General features: G+C 36.9%; 1 protein-coding gene across 9 annotated transcripts in view; it reads left to right on the top strand.

The window, feature by feature from the left end:
• INPP4B (inositol polyphosphate-4-phosphatase type II B) overlaps positions 1–25,133 on the top strand; it is a 761,046-nt gene that overhangs the window by 655,811 nt on the left and 80,102 nt on the right. For all 9 annotated transcript variants that reach the window (XM_027066653.2, XM_027066662.2, XM_053216924.1 and 6 more), the window contains 4 exons: positions 17,532–17,704; positions 18,550–18,673; positions 19,744–19,861; positions 24,769–24,909. In XM_027066653.2, coding sequence (XP_026922454.2) covers positions 17,532–17,704; positions 18,550–18,673; positions 19,744–19,861; positions 24,769–24,909 — 556 coding nt within the window. The remainder of the gene's footprint in view (positions 1–17,531; positions 17,705–18,549; positions 18,674–19,743; positions 19,862–24,768; positions 24,910–25,133) is intronic.

Consider the following 25,133-nt stretch of genomic DNA (forward strand, 5'->3'; position numbering starts at 1 on the left):
ATATATATATATAATCCATATCTTGTATTTTATCAGAAGATTATGTCTGTGTGATCAAAATTACATTTTCAGAAGTAAAGATATTTGGCAGATAAATATTTGGTAAGACTAGATGAATCACTTTCATTTGAATGTGAAGCATTCTTTGGGTATAATCTAACACCAGATAGAAGTTGCCCTCAATGTAGAACTCACAACTTGATTGGCTCTGTGAAAGGTTAGAGTCAAATTACAACATTGTGCCTTCTAAATGATTTTATCTTTAACTTATTATCCATATTTATTTCATCCATACTTTTTTATGTTATAAACATTTTAGGAAATAAGATACTTTAAATGTGAAATATAAAATATATAGTTTAGTCTGATAATGATTTAATACAGTATCATCAAATAATTTCAAAGTTAAAGCTTTTGTTTACATTTAACATGTTACACAATTGCAAATAGAGTGCATGTTTTGCAGAGGATAGTGCTACATAAAAAAAGATGCTTAACATGTATAAATAGATGTCTTACAGATAAATCTGTGCTCAAGTTTACTTAAAATACTTATGGATGCACTGCATAGTTGGACTGTGATTGATTAGCCCAATCAATTATGTAATAATAATATACCTTTATTATATAACAATAATAATAATATATTAATAAAATACTTCTTGTTGTCATTATAGTCTTCCTGTTAAGGTAGGAAAAAAGTATTTTTAGTTTCTACCCTGGCTTTTGTCACATAAAGCAATGCAATAGAGAAATTAATGGTGGTTTTTTGAACTAATATAAAGCAAACAACTTAAAGTCATGCATTTACCTACACTACCCTCAAAATTATTTCACATACAGATATTTGAGATACACATTCACTAATTATATGTACCCCCAATTTATATGTAGTTTTAAATTTTATTAGAAAAATAATAAATTAGAAAATTTGCAAAGAACAACAAATAGGATTATGTATAATTTTTATTTTATTTCAATCAGACATAAACATTTGGAACATATCCTATGTTTACACACACACACACACACACACACACACACACACACACACACAGTAAGCAAACTGGAGTACGCATTGTAAATACAGAGGCACTTCTTGATATCCTGCTTATTATTATATCATGAATATTTCTTGAGAAACATTTCTAAAAATGTGATTATGACACTAAACTAATTCATCAAAAGAGAAACCACTATTTTAGAAATTTAATCATTATTATATTAACACATAAAGCATCTTTGAACATTTAAGTTTTCAACTACATCTTCTATATTTCCCCCTAAGTTAGATTGCTGGAAGTGGAATTATTTTATAAGGAAGAGTTATCCCTTCTCTCCCATGTATTCATTTATACAATTCTATTTATATCAGTGTGGACTCATGAATGCTTATTTTATCATTTAGCTTATAATCTAATAATATTATAATATTTATTTCAGGCTCAAACTTGTCTGGAGTTAGCCGTTAGGAGTTCTTTCAGGTTGGTTTCAGTGGCCTTCTGATATGTTCCTCTGCGCACAGACTAGTTCCTCCCTTGTTTTCTTTCATACTGACTCTCTTACTTTCCTTTACTCACTCACTCCCCTACCCTCTGGCACCATGAGGTATTCTAGGTTCATTTGTATTTTCCCTGCCCCAGCCTTAGGTTCAGCCATTTTCCAGGGAACTCTGGTTTCTTCTATTAGAAAATGGCATGTAGAAACCAAGTGTGTGTGGGTAGGTATCTCTTCAGCAACAGAAACTCTCACCAGCAGTATCTACAAGCACCCTTTTAACTACAGCCTTCCCTGATCTCATGCTACATTGGGTGAAAAACATCATATTGTAATTTGCAATTTATTATAACTGTATTTGTAACTTATTGTAATTTATCTAGTTATTAGTGATGTTTGACATCATATAGCTTAATTCTGTACTTCAAACTATTATTTTTTGTAGTAAAATCCATTTCTTCAACAGCCCCAGTTTTATCCCCAGCTCCTCACTGGGGTGGAAAAACCATTTCATTCTTTTCTTTTTATGATTAATAAATGAATTGATTCAGTAAATGATTGAGTCATCCAGAATTTACTGAAATGTGTGATGTCGTAAATACTGTTAGGCATTTGTTACCACATCATTTATTATTGTTCTGGTTTTTTTTTTCTTTCTATATTACATTCTGCATATATTTTTCATCAATTTCTGGAATTTTTCTTCTGTTCATGTTTTTGACTATTGTGTTTTATATTCAGATATATTTTGAAATCTCATAGGGTAAGTTAACCCTATGACATATTTCCCTCTCTTCATCACCATCTTTTATTTTTACATTTTAGCTGTAACTCATGTTTGTTTTGCTGGTATGTGTATATGTATATATGTATATGTATACACATCATGATGTACATGATGTACATATATGTATATGTACATATACATCATGATATATATGTACATATACATATATACATATCATGTATACATATCATGATGTATATGTACATATACATATATACATATCGTTTAAACAGATGGTCCTCTGATTTGTTGCTACCTTTTCCCATTTTTTAAATGTTTATAACCTGCAGATATTGTTTCAAGTTGTGCATTTTTCTTTTGCAGTGTATTTATTTAATAATGTTTTAAATCTGGAGGTTTAAAGGGTTTTTGTTTATTTTAGATCCAGGATTTTACAATATATCTTACTTCATAAATTCTTTTCAGAGCTAATATAAATAGTGTTGAGAGAAGCAAAACATTCTCTACTATTCTGAACATGAATAATGGAATACCTTTCCAAACCTACATGGCTTATATATATTCATAGCTTTTCTTAATGAACAAGATTTTTGTGTACTTCCCTACATTTTAACATGCTTATTTTTTAATTTTATTTATTTATTTTTAGAGAGACAGAGACAGCATGAGTGGGGAGGTGACAGAGAGAGAGGGAGAGAGAGAGAATCCCAAGCAAGCTCCCACTGTGGGGCTTGAACTCACAAAACTGTGAGATCATGACCTGAGGCAAAACCAAGAGTTGGATGCTTAACTGACTGAGCCACCCAGGCACCCCAACTTAAACATACTGTAAGCATCTACAAGCATCCACTGTATGCATGGGACCACATGCCTTTAATTTTGTAACAACTTGAAGACTCACAGATAAAATCAGTGAATATTAGAATCTTGGATTTTAATGTGCCCTTAAAGATTATGTAATTAAACCTCCTAAATTGTGTTAAGAAACTTACGCATAGAATCTCTGCCAGTTTTCACGTAGCCTGTGGTACACATCTCCACTGATAGAAAACCATTTTTTATTTTCTAGAATGGCATACTCCAGATGTTGATCTAAATATGTTCCCTTTAATTTTACCCACCGGCCCAGGTCTAATTCTGTATAACAAACAGAACAAATCTACTTTCCTTTTTCCACATTGTAGTCTAACTTACCTGAAAGCAACCCTCATGTCCTTTTTGCATTGCCACTCCTTGGTCATTTTTCAAAGGAATAGCATCCAACACAGAGTAACACAGGAGGACCACTTTCCTACTTTCAGATACTATTTTTCTATTAATGATATCTAAGTTCACATTAACTGTTTTGACAGCTGCATTTTACTACTGCGTCCAATGATATCCAAAAACCTCGGTAAATTTGACGTATCCTTCAGGCTTTCAAGATTCAAGTAGTTTTTAAGCACCACTGTGTGCTAGACATTATGAAATACTAGGGGCACAAGGAGATTAAGACACGGTCTATCTCAATTCTACTGAAGAGATGGATGTGCAAACCCATGACTGCAGGATGCCGCACTTTTGAATATACTCTAATAAAGACCTATTTCTCTCATCCATCATATCTACTGTCCAACTCAGGTTTATTTTATTCACATTTCACAACTATTTTCTGTTCATTCACACAAGTAAAATATAAAAATGATGGCAAGACAGAAATAAATACAGACCCTTGAGGCACATCACTAAATGTGTGTGTGTGTGTGTGTGTGTGTGTGTGTGTGTGTGTGTGTGTGTATGCATTGAAGTACACTTATTAATCACTACTGTTTAGGGATGTGTGTTCAAGCAGCGATATATTCTTCCATTCATGTTGTTGCATGCCTGCATTTCTCTGTCTTCTACAAGGTTACCATGAAATGTCCTGTGAAAGGCCAAACACTCTATGTCTCTGAAAACTTTTTTCTAATATGCCCAGCTGTAAGTCCTGTCAAAAAGGAGATGAAGTTCCTATGATGTGACTTTTCTCATCGAGCCCATGCTGGCTTCATGTCATCACTGCTTCCTCATACAAAGGAGGTAAACATCCATGCAGATCACAGAATTAGTTTACTTACTACTGATTACAGTTTTACACTCACTGATACACATGTCCTTTCCTGCTTCCTAATTTTCTTTTAGCTTACAAGGTGCATTTCACGTTTCCTAGTGGGATCTGAGAATTCACTTTTTCTCCAGGCCTTTTACTTCATCTTTGCCTGCCTCCAGTTAACCCAATTGTTTGGTAACTACCAAGAATTTGTCAGTAATTTATCACTAATTATCAATGGCTTCCTAATGCCAAAGACTAGTCATCTGAAAAAATGTACCACAACCTCCAAAGAGGGACAAATCTAGGGTTTTAGCAAATCACTTTTTTTAGCAAACTTCTTTCATATGTGTGTGTGTGTGCGTGTGTATACTTAAATTCTTATTCATTTATTTTGAGAGAGAGAGAGAGAGAGAGTGTGTGTGTGCCTGAAAGGGGGAAGGGCAGAGAGAATGGGAGACAGAGGATCCAAAGTGAGTTCTGAGATGACAGCAGGGCTCATACCCATGAACCATGAGATCATGATCCGAGCTGAAGTAGGATGCTTAACCGAATGAGCCCCCCAGGTGCCCCTCTTTCCTATATTTTATCTTTGGTTGGCCAGAGTAGTTGTCTGCCTAATAAATTTGAAATACTTAAGGATTAGAACCATTAATTAATTAACACAATTATGCATAAAATAGTTCATGTCATTAAGTTTATGGAAGAGACACACTAAATTTGTGTTAGCTGGAAAATAAAGAAGATACTTTCATTAATTCAGTATATATGTGTTGAGCATCTACCCTGTGTCATGCTGTCATAACCTTGCTCTTACAGTATCTTGGGTGAGCAAATAGCATTTAAAAGAAGATACACGGAGGGGCACCTGGGTGGCTCAGTCAGTTAAGCATCTGATTTCAGCTCAGGTCATGATCTCACCATTCATGGGTTCAAATCCCATGTCAGGCTCTGTGCTGACAGCTCGGAGCTTGGAGCCTGCTATGGACTCTGTGTTTCCCTCTCTCTCTGCCCCTCCCCTGCTCTCTCTCTCAAAAATAAAATAATGCAAAAAATTAAAAATGAATAAAAATAAAAGAAGATACACAGAGATTTTCCAAGGATAGAATATACAAGATAAAAGACTTAGAAGAGGAAATATGCATTTAAGAGTCATTACCAGGTAGATAGATGAAACTAAATAAAGTGTGAACACAAGGAAGAGAAAAATATTAAAGAGATCCATACTACAGAGGTGTGGGTCATAGAGATTGCCTTCACCTGAGGAATAGGAAGCACAGGTGGGTAAAAATCACATGCAACTTGGGTACCAAACAAAGGTATCAAGAGAGAAAATAATCACATTACCTTGTTAAACCTTCTCTCATTCATATTTATGTGACACGCACTTGCTAAGCCTTTACATTCTTGCCTCTGCCTTACAATAAGCTTGTAGGGGAGGTTCTATTTTTACCCCCATTTTATAGATGAAGAACTTAAGCAATACTTAAAAGATCACAGAACTGGTAGGTATTTGAGCAAGGATACAAATCCAGGCAAAATGATTCCTGATTGAATTTGTCAAAAAGAATCTGAGTCCTCAGAATAACTGTTGGCAAGAAATCCTTAGATCTTAAGAGCAGTTCTGCATATGGACTTACTTTATGGTTAAATATCAGCCATATCTAATACTTGTTTGCTGAAATTTTTCCTGCTCTTTCAAAGCCCTAAATTCCAAGACCCACACTTGCCACTTCATAATGCTTTGTCATTTTCTTCCACCTCATCTTACCTCATCCTTCATAATCTAGTCACACTGGACTCTTTTGAGACCTCACTTTGTACTTTTCACTGCCAGGCCTTCAAAGGTTTGCCCATATCTTTTCCACAATCTCAAACTTCACATCCTCTGAGGAACCTTCTCTGGTCCTTCAGGCCAGAGCTGGTTTTATGAGCATGGGATCATTGCAAGTGCACAGGGTCACCAACACAGCAGGGCCATATGCTCTGGGTTTAATGCTCTGTAGTCACCATCTTGCCTTCTTAAAAATTTATCTTTGTGTTTTAAATAAAGTCCAATAGGGCAATGGAAGCCATGCCTGGAACTTTAGATTTGATTCACCTACAGCTCTGCCTCCCATGTTCTCCAATGCCTGCCCAGTTCCCTAATCCTTCTCCTAACCTGGTGACCTCTTTCTGACCCCATTCTCACCTACCAAGGGGCCTGGGTGCAGGTGTAGAGATAGTTAGGGTCAGGATGGATACCTTTGAGACTCTGCATACATGTGTCACCATGCCCAAGGGAGTATGACATAAAAGAGTAAGTAAAATCTCAACCATGACAGGTTGAGAAAGATACCACTGAGGAAGAAAGGAGAAAGGTTGTTTACTCTCTTTGAACAGGGGTCTCTCACATTTTAATTTTTTCATTGAATTCTGCAAATTATGCAGCCATACTTTCTTTTTTTTTCCAATATGAAATTTATTGCCAAATTGGTCTCCATACAACACCCAGCGCTCATCCCAACAGTTGCCCTCCTCAATGCCTATCACCCACTTTCCCCTCCCTTCCACCCCCCCATCAACTCTCAGTTTGTTCTCAGTTTTTAAGAGTCTCTTATGTTTTGGCTCCCTCCCTCTCTAACCTCTTTTTTTTTCCTTCCCCTTCCCCATGGTCTTTTGGTAAGTTTCTCATGATCCACATATGAGTGAAAACATATGGTATCTGTCTTTCTCTGCAGCCATACTTTCTACAAGGGTTTCAAGTACAAAGGCCCTCAGCTGTCATATAGGGTAACATGAATGAGTCAAATGAATTGGATGGTTGGACACTGGGACAAACTAGGAAGTATGTATCCTTCAAAAGAGGGCCACCACTCAGATCCAGCCAATCATTCCCACAAAGGAATCTGAACCTACAGGTGCCATATCTTCTGATTTTTCAAGTAAATCTGAATTTTTATATGAAACATTAAAATTCTTTAAAGGTCAATATTTGAGTTGGAAGAATTGTTAAAATATGAGGAAGACCAAATAAAATACCTTTGAAGGCCAAATACGACTGGCCCATGGGCTACTATTTTGCAGCCTCTGAATCTCTGGTTTATTGAGATGCTGTTTTAAATGTCATCTCCTCTACTAGACTTGGCTCTGTGAGAAAATATGCCAAGTATTTGTGATTTGCTCTTGAGTCTCCAGAACCTAACATAATTCTTGGAAACTCATAGAGGCCAACATTATGAAATAAAAGCCTGGTCACCTTGATCTGTAACTGCTACCTGACAAGAAATGCTTACGCAGGTAAATTTTATATTATTAAGTGAATATCATCAACATGTGTGCCCGTTTATGCGTACATATATGAAAATCATCAGAACTTATACTCAACATTAGATAATTATTTCAGTGGATTTATAATATGAAACATGTATTTTATTTTGTAAAGTGCAAGGATACAAGCACAAAGCATCATTTTCATCAAAGGGCTTAAATATTAATATTCATGAATTTCATGAATTTCTACATATAAATGATTAGTATTACATTGGGAAAGAAGCATCAATGAATCAGGCTTTTACAAACTCATAAGTTAACAGGTAAAAAAGGCTTTTAAAATACACTTACTAGCTAAAAAAAAACAATAAAAAATAAAATATACCACAGATATTTGTATTATAAAATTAGGATTTCAATAATAATTGTACATTATGAAATTTTCAAATATCCTATCAGAAAACTAATGTGCCCCTTAAAAATTGTGCAATGAATTACAATGTAACAAAACAACACTTGACTCAGCTCCAAGATTCTTGGCAAGTTCTCAATTTACTGATGTGGCTATAACCTTTGACAGATAACTTACATTCTTTGGACCTTACTTTGTGGGTAAAATAAAGGTCATTTGCCAAGTTTTGAAGGTCTCTGCCAGTTCTAATGTATGAGAATAAAGGTGCCACATTATTTAAAGTGATTTTTTTCTTTCATTCATTCAACATATTTTAATTGAGTACCTACTATGTGCCAGGCACTATTCTAGACAATGAAGATACAACAATAAACAAAACAGGCAAAACATCTGCCCTCCCATATGTTTGTACCAGAGAGACATTAAAACATAATAAATAAAGGTATTACACAAGATATTAATGGTGGCAAATGATGTGGAAAATATGAAGCAAATAAGAGGGTTTTGGAATATTGTTAGAGGGCAGAATTGAAGTTTAAGGGGAGTGGCCAATGGCTTTATTGAGAAGTTGATATTAGAACAAAGACACAAGGAGAAAAAGATAGAGCCATGTGGACATCTAGGGGAAGGATATATTGGACACAGAAAACAACTACTACAAAAGACTTGAAACAGTAGTGGCCCTGCCATGATCAGAAAACAGCAAAAATTCCAGTTTGGTTTGAACAGAGAAAGAGGAGGGAAGAAAGTAGAAGATGAATTTATACAGGTAACTTAGAGAAAGGATCATGTAAAGCCTTTGGATTGACTTTGACTTTTACTCTGAGAAAAATAAGAGCAATCAGAGAGTTTTTGAGCCAGGGATTAACCTAATATGACACAGATTTTAACACCTAGGCTGTAATGTTGAGATTAGACTATAGATGGGAAAGATAGAACCAGGTATAGATAAGTTGGAAGGCTAATGCAATTATATAGGTGAGACATGTTAGTGGCTTGGATCAAGAAGAAGGTAGCAGTGGAGATGATGAAAAGTGGTTGGACTCTGTACTTATTTTGAAGGTAGTGTTGACAGGCCTTTCTGATGGTTTGGGTGAGAGAATGAAAGAAAAGGAGGAGTTGAGGGGCGCCTGGGTGGCTCAGTCGGTTGGGCGGCTGACTTCGGCTCAGGTCATGATCTCGTGGTCCGTGAGTTCAAGCCCCGCGTCGGGCTCTGTGCTGACCCGCTCAGAGCCTGGAGCCTGTTTCGGATTCTGTGTCTCCCTCTCTCTCTGACCCTCCCCCGTTCATGCTCTGTCTCTCTCTGTCTCAAAAATAAATAAACGTTAAGAAAAAATTTGTTTTAAAATAAAAAAAAAAGAAAAGGAGGAGTTGAGAATGATTCAATATTTTTAGCACAAGCAGCTGGAAAGATGGGGTGGTCCTGTACTGGTTGGGGAAGACTGGGTAGAACAGGGTTTGTGGTGAATAGGAGCTTGTTTGGAAAATGCCAGTTTACATGGACATATCAAGTATGCAGTTAGATATAAGAATCTGGGTTCAAGAGAGAGGTTCAGGTTAAAGATATAAATTTGTATAAAGAGTACATTTATCATGATGAGCACTGAGTGAATCACTATACGGTACACCCGAAACTAGTATAACACTGTATGTTAACTATACTAGAATTAAAATTTTAAAACTTAATAAAAAAAGGTATAAATATGGTAATTGTCAACACATAAATGGTACTTAAAACCATGGGACTGAAAAATGTCAACAAAGGGTTGAGTGTTCAGAGGAAAGGAAGCTAATGTGCAGATTACCCTGGGGATGTTCCCATATGAATGGGTCAAAAAGAAGTGGATGAACCAGCAACAGAGTGGGATAAGGAATGGCCAGTAAGGTGGGAGGATACCAGGAGAGTATGATATCCTGAAATCCGGGGTGAGAAACTCCAGGAGGGAGTTTTCAGCATGCCTAATGCTGCCAAAGGTCAAGTGGAATGAGGACTAAGTGACTTTGGATTTATCAGCATAGAAGTCACTGGTGACAGTGATGACAATTCACTAGAGTGGATAAGGAGTAAATGCAAGTGGAGTGGTTAAAAGGAAGAGAAAGAAAAGGAACTGGAGACAGCATGTATAGACAACTTTTTGAGAAGTGTCATCATGAAAGGAAGAAGAGAAAGAGGGTGGAAGCTGTAGAAGGAAGTAGGGTCGAGACGGGGTTGTTTTTTTAAAGATGGGAACACAACAGCATGTGTATGTGCTGATGGGAATCTCTAGTAACAAGGGAAATATTGATGATGTAGGGGAAAGGGGAGAGAATTTCTTGAGTGATACTTTTAAGTAAGAGATAGGAGATGAGATCTGGTGTACAGATAGAGGAGCTGGTTCGCCTTAGCTGGGGAACAAACAGTTCATCCTCAGAAATAGGAGAGAAGGAAGAGCATAAGCAACAAATGTTAGTAGGCAGGCAGACAATGGGTCACATATAAAAATTACTTTATGATTGTATTAATTTTTTAAGATCGTAGCTAACATCTTGGGGTTTCTTAATATGTGCTGGAAACTTAAAAATATTGCCTGTATTATTTAATTCTTGTAACATGCATAGGAATAATTCTACATATTTAATAAATGAAAAAGTAGAAAGGTGAATTACTTGTCACTATCAAGCCCAGTCCAGTGGCAGAGCCTGGCTTCCGTCCCCAGTGGTCTCAGTTGAGAGCCTGCTCTCCTGACCACTATGCTTCACTGCTTCTATTCTTTCCAGGAAAAAGCATTAGTGGTATTGAGAGATAACTTTTTGAAAATCAATCCTGTAGATATCTCTTAAAGCTTTACAGTGGAATGGTACCTTAGGCAGAAATTAAGAATTACTGCATATTCAAAAATTGCACTTACTTAAAATTACTTAAATTTATCATAAATCTGGTGATGCTCACATCCAAAACAAAACTGATAGATAAAGACTCATATTTCCCATGTGGGAACCTTGGGGCATATGATTATTGAATGGAATGGCTTGAGAGTAGTATTGTTTACATTATGTTTGGTTACTTACCTACTTTCTCTGCACTTATGAGTTAAATCTATTTACGTGAGGCTTTGTTACTTTGTAAAGGAATTTTTTAAAATGGTGCACTATATTCCAATGGCTTTGGAGTTTACTAGAAAGCTCCTACAGTACCTGGTTCACTTCAGGATAGAAATGCCTCTCCTTTTCCCTTCTCTGGATCATTCTTCAGTCAACTCAATATCTACTCCTTTTTTCTCAGTCTTAGATACTACACAAAATTTAAATTACAGGAGCTATCTGGTGCAGATGTATTGGTGACTTCAGGTTGCTCAGTAATCTATGACCTATACAGCTTATTCTGAAATGTTCAGCATATTTGTAGGCCAGAGTCCTGAGGTTACAGGTGTTTTTAAGGCCACAAGGCAAAATAAGCCCAATGGATATGAGACTCCTCCAGGCTCATCACAAGCCCCAATTCAAAACTTTTGTGCTACAACAAATACAGAGCTTGTTTGATTAATGGATTTAGGTCCTGGAAACTGTCTTAGCAGAATTTACTTAAGGCTTTCAACTCTGTGCTACAAAATGAGAAATTTAACCAGGATATCGGTTGATGCATTTCCTTCGCTATTTTTCTAAGAGCAAGATTGGAGAGTTTTATGACACTGTGTTCTCAGGCTGGCAGGATTTAAACAAACAAAGTTCCCTTGACACAAGAAAAGGTTGCCTTTGTTCTTCTAGCAGCTTGTTTCAAGTTGAGCAGTACACTCATTTCTAATACATCTGGAAGGTGCCAAGATCAGTCGCTTCCCTTGGATCATAGTTCAGTGGACACTATGATGATCACATTTTAAGATTCGTGTCTGTCCTTTGTGTGAATCCCCCTGGGGCCGTTAGACTGCTCAGAAGACATAGACTGCTCTCTGTGCAACTTTTCCCCCAGGGTTACCATTAACCCTGTTTCCATTTGCTCTGCCTGATACCCATTATTTCTAGATTTGGTCTTACTTCTTAGCTTTTGGCTCTCTGCTCACATACTCTGTACCTTCCTGTTTCCCTCCCCACCCCTACTTACCTGTCTTCTATCCCAGCTATGATGACTGCCCACTAAGCTTTTTATTGTTTTTCCCTTCCTCCCATGGCTTCAGGCTCAACATTTATTTCCACTGTACTCTTGCCTTGTCCAAGTCTGTCAGTAATGTCAGCCCCTCCTCTCCTCCCTTCCAATCCCCGCATGGCAACTTCAATCAGTTTATGGCATCTGTCTATGGGACTTGACATCATCAAACCATTCACTTCTCCCAGACTGTTCCTACAAAGCTTTGCTTTATGAGTGTTCCATTCAGCTTCCCTGAACTCCTTCATACAAGACTGCCTTCAAATGTTCAGCAAATAACACAACCATGAATGAATATGGTCTCACCAAAGATGAACTGCATTGCCTCTAAACTCTTAATTCTTCTAAACTTGTTTTGTCACTGTCCCAATTTTTATAGCACTTATCCAACTCCCTTATATGGTAGATATTACTTTGCACCTCTTGCTTTTCCTTGTAGGGGTCATGAGTTATAAATATAAGTGTCACACATAGGACCTCACATCCAAAAGGTTCTACCTGTCTAACAAATGACTGTGTTTCTCATGATGGCAGTGAAGAAAGGAGGGAAAGTGATAAAAGGAAGGCAGGTTAACATTTGTTAAAGTGATATAAATACAGATTGATTTTTTGGTTCCTGGACCAAGAGATAGATGATAAAGATGGACAAGGGCTTAGGAAGGTTCAGGGCACATTCTGAGTGGCTGAGGAAGGCATTCTAGGCAACCAGGCCTTAGCAGGTGCTTTTCTTCTCCGGATTATTCGGCCATTATCTGATTAGGCTATATCCTGGGGTATGTCCAGATATTTGGAGGCTTCATGTGGGCTGGTGTCCAGGATCTATTACCAACGTTGGCCCATGTATTATACTCATACAAAGGAGTTTAGCTATAAAGTGTCTGGAGGGGAAGCCTTTGGTTGACCCCTCCAAGCTATGATGTTCCCATTGTAGCATTGTGCCTGAAAGAAGGCCTTCACTCAGAGGGGCACATAGGTAGCTATATCTGGGGTGAGGTAGGACACAGGTGCATCAAAAGCCATAAAGACTCTGAGCAGGGATCGTGAAATCTCCCACCCTCGCCTCCAACTACAAACCCATTGTGGATCCTGTGCTCCCTGAGTTTGAGTATAGTATAAAAGCCCTGTTGGCTAGGAGTTTGGTCTCTGTTCTCACAACCTTGGGGATTTTATCACCCTCCTTAGAGGCTATTCTAATTGCTTAGCTTCACAGTTCATCATCTTCTTAACTGAGGTGAATCCTAAAAGCTGGGATCATTTCTTCTCTTATCTCTTTGCATAAAGTTTAATGGGCATGCAATCTTTTAGCTTTTCTTTTCCTCTATGTCTGAAAAGTTGTGATAACAAAAATAACAATGGCAACAAGCTTGTGTGAAGTTAATTATTTTAAATGAGCAAAGAAAACCAAGTACCTGAGAAGAAAATGACTCAGAAATTGGAAAGAAAGCATTATGCTCTGCTACAGTTGGTAGCTATTTGGCTCTTTTATTTTCCTCCTGAGTAACATAAGAGGCATTGAGCTCAGAGGACGTGAACATCCTGTACAGGAAATAGATGGCGTATGGAGGAGGTGAGGGGGGCACCTCGCAGTCGTTCTTTGAATCCTTCACTGAGCGTCACTTGAATATGTTATAGAAGCAAGGAAAGGGCTGGAAAACAGGCTCTGCTTGGATGGCTTCCAGCACACTTCACAAAGCTCAGGAAAAGCTCGGCTAAGCCACATGCATTTTATGTTTTCCTGAGGAAAGACTCTGCTTGTTGGTCACAGGGTTAAGGAGTTTCAGCAAGTTTTTATAGAGACACTAAAACATTCTCTTTATATTTTCCTCTGTCACTGAAAGGAGCCCAGGGGATAGAATCGAGGATGTGGGCACTTAAGTGCCTGCTGAGCCGGTTAGCTCCCAGAGAGGAGTTGGTGCTGTGACTATAGAGTGGTGAGCCCCTAGCTTCCTAGCTTCATTGGGTGTATCCTGTGTGTGTGTCTGTGTGTGTGTGTGTGTGTGTGTGTGTGTTGTGTTGTATAAAATCTTAGTTGAAATTTGAAGAAATTAAACTCAGAAAAGTGGATTGTGCATTTCAGGACTTCTGATTTTGACTAGATAGTGCAAAATGAACATCATCTTCATCTCTGACAGAACATGGCTTTCTCACGAGAACAAAGTGAGCACCACGCAAATTGTGAAGTAAGGAGAGGCAGGAAGGTGAGGGGAAGTGACAGTGATCTGAAGACGGTCAAGACCTGTAGCTTCTTCCTTTTCCCAAAAATATTTTCGAAGAGAAAACTAAAGCATTTGCTGTTCCTTTGTGAAAATGATTTGGAATGCTCATTGGAGCAAAAAGGCCATTTGTGAACTGACTCCAGCCTTTCTTTTGCCTGTCATACACCATTGTGTTTATTTGAGAACCTGAGATTTACGGTGAGTGAATATTAACAGGGACCAAAACGTTTAGTCATTGCAATTTGCATTTGCCAGTGCAGTTTTTCCTTTATCTGGTGAACTTAAATTGTTTCTTTTCCAGAAAACAAAATAGAATTTTAGCTTTCTCATTCATGCTTTTCTATTGGAAGCTGGCTACTGTAATCTTTAAAACATGCTACCTTCCTCACAAACTTGCATTTTTCTTACTTATAATTAATGTTTTATTATACTGTCATTTTCTTTAAATTTTAGCTAAAAACGTATATATAATTATAGTAAATGGAGACTATTGTTAACATGCTCCTAGGTTTAGAATAGCAGTGTATTTTTTTCCATGTTTTCAGTTTAATTCTATTAAGACTAGAAATCAGACTCCATTTTGTTAGTATATGATTGCAATTTATGAGTAAGAATCAACTGGTTAAGTAAGTGTGAGGATAGGTTTAGAAGCGAGTAAGGAAATGATGAAGAAATTTGCAAAAAAAGATCTTCAAGAAAAACAGAGCTATATTTAAATTTTAGCTGTCACTTAATGTCTTTCAAGAGAAGTAAGTGTATACCCTTAAGTTAATTTTCCATTTTCTAATGAGGAAGAGCATATCACACCCTTGACCAAGTCATTGACCACTTGACACAAGATAGTATGATACAAGGTGCCTAAACCAATACGCACACTATGTATAAAGCAGTACAAATCAGGGGCTTGAATGGAATAGTGACACAGTAGTTCTGCTTCAGCCTAATAAGGCAGCGCCACCTACTGCACACAAGCTTTATTTTGTGTTTGAGATTCTTCAGTAGAAGCTGATCTCTAGGACTTAAGCACAAAACAAGATCATTTTGCCGCCTGTTATCTTTTAAGATGGAAATCTACATCGGTTTATTGAAATATTTGTCTTCCTAGTGTATATATGTATGTTATCAGTCTAAACATTCATACTGAGAATAATAAGAGGGCGGGAGAGAATGGGAGATAAAGAATGTAAATATAAAAAAATAGGACTAAGGAGCATCCCTTTTTGATATCTACTGATGTATCTTTTATTCTGAAAATAAGTCTGATGCCCATTCACACGCCCTTTTACATGTAATAATGACATAAAAATCACTATTAGCCAATGCTTGTTTAAAATGAACCATTGTTCGTATTTCACCCAAGGCTGCCCACAGGTGAGTCCTTCATTAAATGATTACAGACTTAATAAGCCTTCATTGGATTTCCCTTCTCTAGTGTTTTTTTATTCCTATCATAACACTTAATTCTACAATATTTTCGAATAATAACTCATAATGTTCCTAATGTATTTTGCATTATAGCTTCACATAAGCATTTACATTAAGTATTAACAAGAGCACAGCTTTTTATTAAGTGGGGGTCACTAATTATTCTTTCAAGCATTTTAGTTTATTTCATCTAGTTTATTACAACACAACATAAAATAACTGACAGTAGATATGGTACAATGGTGATTATGATTCTTTTTATCATTCCCTGTAACTCTTCCAAGGTCTTAACTGGTTATTGACCACTTACATCATTCACGGTGAAGTTTACACTTTTTTGCTAAGAAGATCATAGCAAGTCAGATCCTGATTTATAATGAATTTTTCAGCATATATACATTTCCATTAGATATCATTGTCATGCTACTATTAATTTATTTATATGTTAATGGAATGTCATGCAATCTGGAATGTATAGTATTTGACATTTATCAGGGCCTTGATTTCCAAATAAACTAAAATATAATATAACTCATTTCTATATCATGTGCCAATGTCATAATTATAGAATTGAAACATGTTTGGTATCTAGACATACAAAAAGCACAGTTGGTTTCAGTTTTGTATCCTGATTTGAAAAAAACCTATTTGAATTGTCAAAAACTTGATTTTTTCATTCTTGTCTATATCTTTAAAAACGTTTGGCATATTTATTATAACTATACTCATTCAATTAAAACGATTGAATTTTAGGTTCTATGCTAGGCTCAGTGATTAAAATATAAGTTCCTTACTGTCAGTGAGCTCCCTTTCTTGTAGAGCAAACAGTGTGTGGATAATTCTAGAACATTAAAAACAAGGAACTGTGGGAATAGAAAAAAAGGAATTAATCTCTACCCAAACTTCAGTAAATGGCGGGGGGGGGGGGGTGGGGATCCATACTTCCTAGAAGACAAAAATCCTAAATTAAGTCTGCAGAGAAGATAAAGTATTTATCAGGGAGACAGGTAGAGGGAGTGTGTTCCAGGACTGGAGTTAGGATTTGCACACACACTAAAATGAAAGAGCATGGCAGGTTTGGGAAAATTGGGAACATTGTTCAGTTCACCTGGGACTCATGACTGCGAGTGAGGATGTTCTGAGAGGTGAGACTGGACAAGTAGAGAGATCAGATAATGCAGGGTCTTTTATGCTTTTGGACTTTATTCTGAATTCTTTAGTGTTTTAAAAATGTTTAAAGTAGGGAGGTGAGGGAGTGAGGGATGGGATGGAATTGAAACTGATTAGAAAGTCCCCTCCAGTGACACTATTGAAAAAGCGTTCAAATAGGATGTGATCAGAGGGAGAGGGAAGTGACTGATCCAGAGAAGATTGAGAAATGATGAAGGCAGAGGGCAAGGGGTAAGTGAATGTCTGGTGGGTTATTACAATGGTAGAACTATTCAATGTCCCAACAAATGTGAAAACTATAGAAGAAGAAGTCTAGGAAAATTTGTTTCCAGCATAGAAAGAGTCTGATGGCCTCATCCACTAGGATCCAGGCAGTACAGACTGGAGGTGAGTAGGGTGGAGAGGAGTTCTACTGTAAATATATTCAATACACCCAGCAGAGAGATCCAACATGTGGCTGGTTATTGACACCTGGATTTCAGAGGAGAGATTTGTATCAGAGCTCTTCTAATCATTGTGAATCCTTAATGATATGTGTAACTTGACTGTAGAATAATAAATTGGTTCTATTCTCCAAGACCTTCACCTATCCTGCTGTTCTTACACCCCCTTCCTCCCCACAGAGGACTGGTATGAACAGTTGTATCCCCTCATCCTTACCCTGAAGGACTGCATGGGAGAAGTGGTGAACCGAGCCAAGCAGTCCTTGACATTCGTGCTCCTTCAGGAACTTGCATACAGCTTGCCCCAGTGCTTGATGCTGACTCTGAGAAGGGACATCGTCTTCAGCCAAGCGGTAGATGCCTCTTTTTGTTGTGAGCACAGTGCAATGCTGGGTGGCTAAATGTTATCCTTGGTGACAGAAGAGGTCTTCTTTTGGTAGTTTCATTTTTAAAGAGATTCTTTACTTAAATTTTTGGTATGAGGTTTTCTTGTTCATAATAAACATGAACTGAATGGAAACAGCTTATGAGATCTTAAGTATTTATTTCTGCAAAGAGATGGCCAAGTCTCTGAATTGTACATTCTGTTTCATGGCGCAGACAGTCCGTGAAGAACAGGTTGCCCATCCTGTCATGGTATTACTCCCTGGGGTCTCCACACAGTACAGGCTGGAAGGAAAGGGGCGGCTGCCTTCCACAGCAGGTGGCAGCTGGGGCTGGCAAAAGGGATCTGTTTGCAACCTCCCTTTTATTTATACAGCTCCCTAAGGAATCCCAGGACAAGGCCTCATAATGATCTTTTTGTTTGGTTTGCTTATAAAATAAGTTTGCAGGGAAGTAATGCTTAAAGGCAGGGTTTGGCAGGACCACTTTCTTTGCCTACCCCCAGCCCTATCTCATGACACCAAGGCTGGTCTCCATCACAGTAGCTGTCCTGGGGGCCTTTCTTCTCCCTTCTGCCTCCACACCTACAACTGAGTTTTATAGACATACATATGGAGGAAAGGAGACAGAAGCCTCTCTTCCTAAACATTCCAGGCAAAGGGAATATTTTAACCCAACTGTCCGTGTCTCCCACTATTTCATGGATGTTACACATACTTGAAAATTTTTAATTAAATCTGTGATGCCTCAAAAATCTTAAATATTTTTCAATTAAAGTTTGCTGACCCAAATGTCTTCAATGACTTTTTTTTAGCTTGCTGGATTGGTTTGTGGTTTTATCATCAAATTACATACAAGTTTGCATGACCCTGGCTTCCTGCAGCAGCTTCACACAGTGGGGTTGATAGTGCAATATGAAGGACTGCTAAGTACATATAGTGAGTATTGCTTTGGTACATGTTAAAATCGTATTCTTATTCATAAGGATAGTTGATCCATAGATTCTGCAGTAAAACTTAAAAATGAGAAATAAACATTTATGACATCAGGCATTACAGAAATAATGTAACTTTCTGTTCTGTGCATTCATTCACCTTGTAACTGTACTCTTATCCTCATTATGTTTTGAAAATGGAATTATAGATTATTTCATAGTGGAGTCCTGAACAACCATCTGGCTTTTTTAATATAAAAGGCTCTTTGCCAACAGAGTTTCAATGACTGGATTTTTAAAGTCCCAACTCTCTAATGTCTAGAACTGCACTATTCAATACATAGCCTGGTGTGGCTATTGAGCACTTGAAACGTGTCTAGTCCAAATCAATATGTGCTAGACAGGCACACCAGATTTCCAAGACTAGTAAAGACTAGTTTTATATTAATAATTAATAATTTTATATTGATTTATAACTAAATGATACATTGGGTATATTGGGTTAGAGTAAAATATATTATTAATATTAATTTCACCTTTGTAAATCTTACTCTTTTAAAAACATAACCCCCAGGAAATTTAAAATTATATATGTGGCCTGCATTATATTTGAATTGGATAGTGTTGATCTGGACTCTAACTCAATTTCCTCCTTCTTAGGCTTTCTTTGTTAGTGTGCTGAGAAATAAAACTAGTGTGAGCCTGGGTCAGTAGTCTAAAATTCAAACATCTCTATTATTTCCAGAAAAATCAAATATCAGTCCTGCCAATGGAAAGAGATCTGCATGATCCTCTGTTTCATAAAGGAGTTAAAACTTCCCGATAGCCTTCCACCAAATGTACACATTCTTCTTTCCCTCAAAGGGTACTTGGACTGCTGGAGTCCACTGAAATGGTTTTTACTTCACTGGTGAAAGCCTTCAGCCTCTGAGGAAAAGTGTTTAGAATAAATTCACTGCACTCAGAAACTCATTCACTAAAATGCTAGAACAAATCCCAGCAGGGAGGTGTAATACCAAATGACATTTTCTTCAAATAGTATATTTGTAACAATGCTCCTTCTCCCTTGTGTAGGTGATGAAATCGGAATGCTAGAGGACATGGCTGTTGGCATTTCAGATTTGAAGAAAGTTGCATTTAAAATAATTGAAGCCAAGTCCAATGATGTCTTGCCAGTTATAACAGGAAGGCGGTAAGTGGTGCCTATTTCCTTGAGACCAAGCTTTGTTAGATATTTGTGTTAACTCCTGACAAAGGAGCCAAGGAGAATTAAGGTTTGGTTGGGAAACTTTTCTCTTGTTCTTTTTTCCTTTTTTGTGCAAAATAAGTTAGGGGATGTAAGAGGGGAAGATCTTGAAAAACTCTCAGAAGTCTCATGAATGTTTATCAATTGTCCGGTAGTGAGGTGAGCCTTGTAGTGTTCCTCCAGGAAATGTGAGGAATTCAAAAGAATAGCAGGCATCAGAAGAGCATTTTCTCTTTATTACTATCTATTCCAAAGCTCTACATGTTTTTACTTTTGCTGGAATCATTTGGTTAATAGCATCATAATTCCTAAAATGACTTTTTATTAAATTCTGTTAAAAGCAGCAACATTTTAGAAAGGATCTATTTCTGTGTCATGGGGCATATACCGCCATTTTTCTTAATTATTTTTGACAATTCACTCACAGACTCAAATTTCTGAGAATGGTTTTAAATAAATAGCTTTGAAGGTCAGTGTATGATGGGCAGAATATCAGAAATAGTTAAGAAAAATGATGATGTGTGGAATAGACCTCCAACAGAAGAATTATATCCTTTGGTAAATCATTTCAGTTGGGGTCCACCAGATTGTAACCATTTGGAAATTAGCACTTTTAAATGCTGCATGAGGATATTTGAAATTTGAAACATTCTTAGATCACAAGGAAAAATATGAACATACTAAAGAGAAGGCCCTTTTCATACTGGAGAGAGATGGAGAAGAAAGTAGGTAGAAAAGTTCAAACTAAACTTGCTTTCTTGGGGCACCTGGGTGGCTCAGTCAGTTGAGCACCTGACTCTTGATCCGAGCTCAGGTCATGATCTCATGGTTCTTAAGTTCAAGCCCTGCATCGGGCTCTGCACTGATAGTGTGGAGCCTGCTTGAGATTCTGCCTCTCCTTCTCTCTTCCCCTGCCCACTTGTGTGTGCTCTCTATTTCTCTCTCAAAATAAGTAAACATAAAAAAAAATTAACCTTGCTTTCTTGTCTATAGTCAATATATAATAGTTATTTTAAACTTTGTATGAAGGATGCTCAGAGATACATGATTGAATGAAAGGCGACTATTTCTTATACATAAAGAAAAAAATATCCTCATAAAGCTAAATATTTCATCTGTGAACTCATGCTTAATTTTCCATGCATTGGAATAAAGAAGAATAAAATTGTTCATACACACACCTGGAAAACAGTACCACTCTATATTACTATGGAGATTATTATCAAAAGTGGGAAACTGATACTTCTATCACAATTAATATGGAAAGCTTACCAGGCCATTTGGTATAGGCAGAGTATACGCTTTTTCTGAGGGAATGTGCAGGCTGTGCCTAAATTCAAAAGTTACGAAACAGATGTCAGTGGAACTCTTAGAACAGCAAAGTGAGCAACTTGGCAAATCCTCTCTCCTAACAGGAGCACTGCAATTGGACAGAATTGTCTAAAATGACCATCTTGAGACTAAGGAAATAAATGTGCACACAAACTCAGAAGTACTTATTGATGAAAAACTAGTGAACATTGGTTAAGACCATTGGTGTCTGTTGGCTCTCTTGCCTGGAGTTGCTCCCATCCAAGCCAGCTGGGCAGTTGGGTCAGCACCGTTTTACTGCGGTGACACAATCTGAGAAGACCAGTGGTTTCACTACTAGAGGGGGCTGACTTTATTTGGACTGGAGAGCAGAAAAAAGCACACTCCTGAAAAGTTGTTGGAAGCAGTGGTGATACACATAACAATGTCATTCACAATAACGTCAAAAAATAATTACATCGGACCAAATTTAACGAAGTACTCTAAGAATTGTATACAGAACACACAAAATCGTGCTTAGAGAAATTAATAAGATCCAATAAACACAAAAGACAGTCCGTGTTCCCAGATTAGGATACTCAGTATTGTTTCGATGGCAATTCTCCACAAATTGATCTATAGATTCAGTCCAATTGCTGTCTAAATCCCAGTAGTCTTTTGTGCAGAAATTGGCAAGCTAAACCTAAAATTTGTATGGAAATGCGAAGGAACCAAAATTCCAAAAACAATTTTGCAAAAGAAGGACAAAAGAAGACTTACACTTTCTGATTTCAAGACTTAATATAAAACCACAATAATCAAGACTTTGTGGTACTGGAATAAGTATACACATCTAGATCAATGGAACAGAATTTAGAGCCCAGATGTAAACTGTTCAATTGATTTTTGACAAAAGTGCCAAAGCCATTCAATGGAGAATGAAGAGTCTTTTCAAAAAATGTGCTGTGACAATTGGTTATCCATATGCAGAAAAAATAATTTAGAACCCAATTTACGTCACACACAAAAGTTATCTCATAATGGATCATAGGTCTAAATGTAGGAGCTAAAACTATTTGTAAAACTATTTGAGAAAATATTTCTAAGTTGGGTTCAGGAAAGAGTTCTTAGATAGGACCCCAAATTGTAGATTCATAAAATAAACAATTTGATAGAATTTAATCAAAATTATAAACTTTTAAGGATCAAAAATATCACTAAGTAAATGAAAAGACAAGCCACAGATTGGGAGACAATATATACAAATCATATATCTGATAAAAGACTTGCATCCAGAATGTATAAAGATTCTTACAACTCAATAATTATGAGAAAAAAATCCTAATTTAAAAATGGGCAAACAGTTGGAATAGATTTTTTGCCAGGTAAGATATATGAGTGGTTTATATGCATATGGAAACATATTCAATATCATTAGTCACTAGGAGAATGCAAATTAAAGCCCCAAGTGGATACCGCTTCATCATAGTGGAAACCATCATAATCAAAAATCAGACAAGTGTTCACAAGGATGTGAGAAACCTGGAACCCTCATACATTGCTGGTGGGCATATAAAGTTGTGCTGCCACTTTGGAAACAGTTTGGCAGTTTCTTAAAAAGTTGAACCTAAAATTACTATATGACTTTTAGGTATATACCAAAGAGAAAATGAAACCATATGTCCACACAACGGCTAATGCATGAATGTTGATAGCAGCATTATTCATAATAGTCCAAATCATGAAGTAATCCAAGTATCCGTCAACTTGTGCGTACATAGACAAAATGTGGTATATCTATACAATAGAATGCTATAAAAAGGAATAAAAAGGAATAATCTGCTGATACATGCTACGACATAATAACTTCAAAGTCATTATGCTAAATGAAAATGCTAGACACAAAAGACTATATATTACATAATTCTGTTTATATGAAATATGTAAAAAAATAAAATCTGCAGAGACAGGAAATAGATCAGTGGTTTCCTGGGGCTGACAGTGGGATTGGGGTTTGAATGCAAATGGTCATTTGCATTCAAGGGAGAGATTTGTTTAAGGTGATGGAAATGTTCTGAAACTGGATTATAGTCAGGACTGCACAACTCTACAAATTTGCTAAAACTCTGAATTCTGCACTTACAATGCATGAGTTTATGTCAGTTATATTTGATTCAAGCTGACAAAAAGTTATCATAAAATACTGTATAATGTTTCACCTTCAGTGCACCTTTACACATGGATTCACTCATTAATACTTCTCGTATTCTGAAATAAATAAACATCAGCCCTCTGTTAGCCAGGCTATTGTAAAGGGCACTGAGAGCATTTTTAAAAAGAAAAATAGGGGCACCTGGGTGGCTCAGTCGGTTAAGCGTCCGACTTCGGCTCAGGTCATGATCTCACAGTCCGTGAGTTCGAGCCCTGCGTCGGGCTCTGTGCAGACAGCTCAGAGCCTGGAGCCTGTTTCAGATTCTGTGTCTCCCTCTCTCTCTCTGACCCTCCCCCGTTGATGCTCTGTCTCTCTCTGTCTCAAAAATAAATAAACATTAAAAAAAATAAATAAAAAAAAATTAAAAAAAAAAAAAAGAAAAAGAATGTGGCCATTCATCTGCGGCTAGTGCTAACATCCCTGCTTGCCAGATTGGGGGTATGTCCTGGTTCTCTGGTTTGAAGCTCAGGGTCAATCATCCAGAGTATGTGTCAGTATTGTTATATTTTAGAAAACTAAAAATATCCTCACAGAGACTCACTAGTTGTCCTGTGCTTCTTTTCCCAATACATGTATTGCGATCCCAGCACTATATATAGCTCCAGAAACACATGGATTTTCATAAACTCTGAACAAAACTCTCTATATTTTAATACTGAATTCACACTGCATCAGAAGATGTCAAGTTTAAAAATGTACAAGCAGCTATTCTTGTTGACCATATTCTGTGAATCCTAATTTAAATTTTCCACACCAAACAGTAGGGGTAATTTTTAATGGAAATTTCCAGTGAAAAACCATTCCTGTGATGTGCTAATGTTGCAAAACTGATCAGGAACCCCCAAAGGTTACATCTTAAATAATGAAACAGTTACATTCCCATCAAGCCATCGCAAAGAGGGAGGTTCATCAATAATAATAATAATCAAGCCATGCTAAGTAATGCCTTAAGTGATTGGGCTTATTAGTTTCACTATATTGAAAAATCCATCATTAAATTACTTTCCTTATTCTTGAGACTGACTGGGTTTTAAAAATAATTAAATCAAGAAGATAAATATTGAGTCTCTTATGCACATGGCCCTGGTGTACAAATGAACTAAACATTCTTCCTTTCCTAAAGGATCTCAAAGTAATGGAGAAAAATAAAAAAATGAAAATAACTCTTTATGCCAAGTAATTTAATAGTGAAGTGAATGAAATGATTGTTGAATGAATTAATAACAGAAAATAAGCAGATAGCAGCCAGAAACCTAAATCAGCTCTATGTTCCAACTGTTTTATTGTTTCTTTCCAATAAAACTGAATGAAATGAACAATGCTCCTTCTCTTTGCCCTCCGCTTTCTTTAGTGAACATTACGTGGTAGAGGTGAAGCTTCCAGCGAGAATGTTTGAGGCCCTGCCCCTGCAGATTAAAGAAGGGCAATTGCTTCATGTGTATCCAGTACTTTTTAATGTTGGAATCAATGAGCAACAAACTCTTGCTGAGAGGTAAGCTTCAAGTGTCAGATCAGTACTACACATGTTTTTTAATTGGTATGGGTATGCTGAGCAATTCCATACGCTTCTGTGCACAGAACACAGAACTCAGAAAGACTCATGGCAAACGTTCTCCCTTTTCATCACTACCAAGTTATTTGAGATAGCAAGGACAAATATTCACATTTAAGGATCCCTGGCCAATGTCAAATTTAAATGTGGCAAAGGAATGAGGA

This window comes from Acinonyx jubatus, chromosome B1 (genome assembly GCF_027475565.1).
Source record: "Acinonyx jubatus isolate Ajub_Pintada_27869175 chromosome B1, VMU_Ajub_asm_v1.0, whole genome shotgun sequence".
Lineage (NCBI taxonomy): Eukaryota > Metazoa > Chordata > Mammalia > Carnivora > Felidae > Acinonyx > Acinonyx jubatus.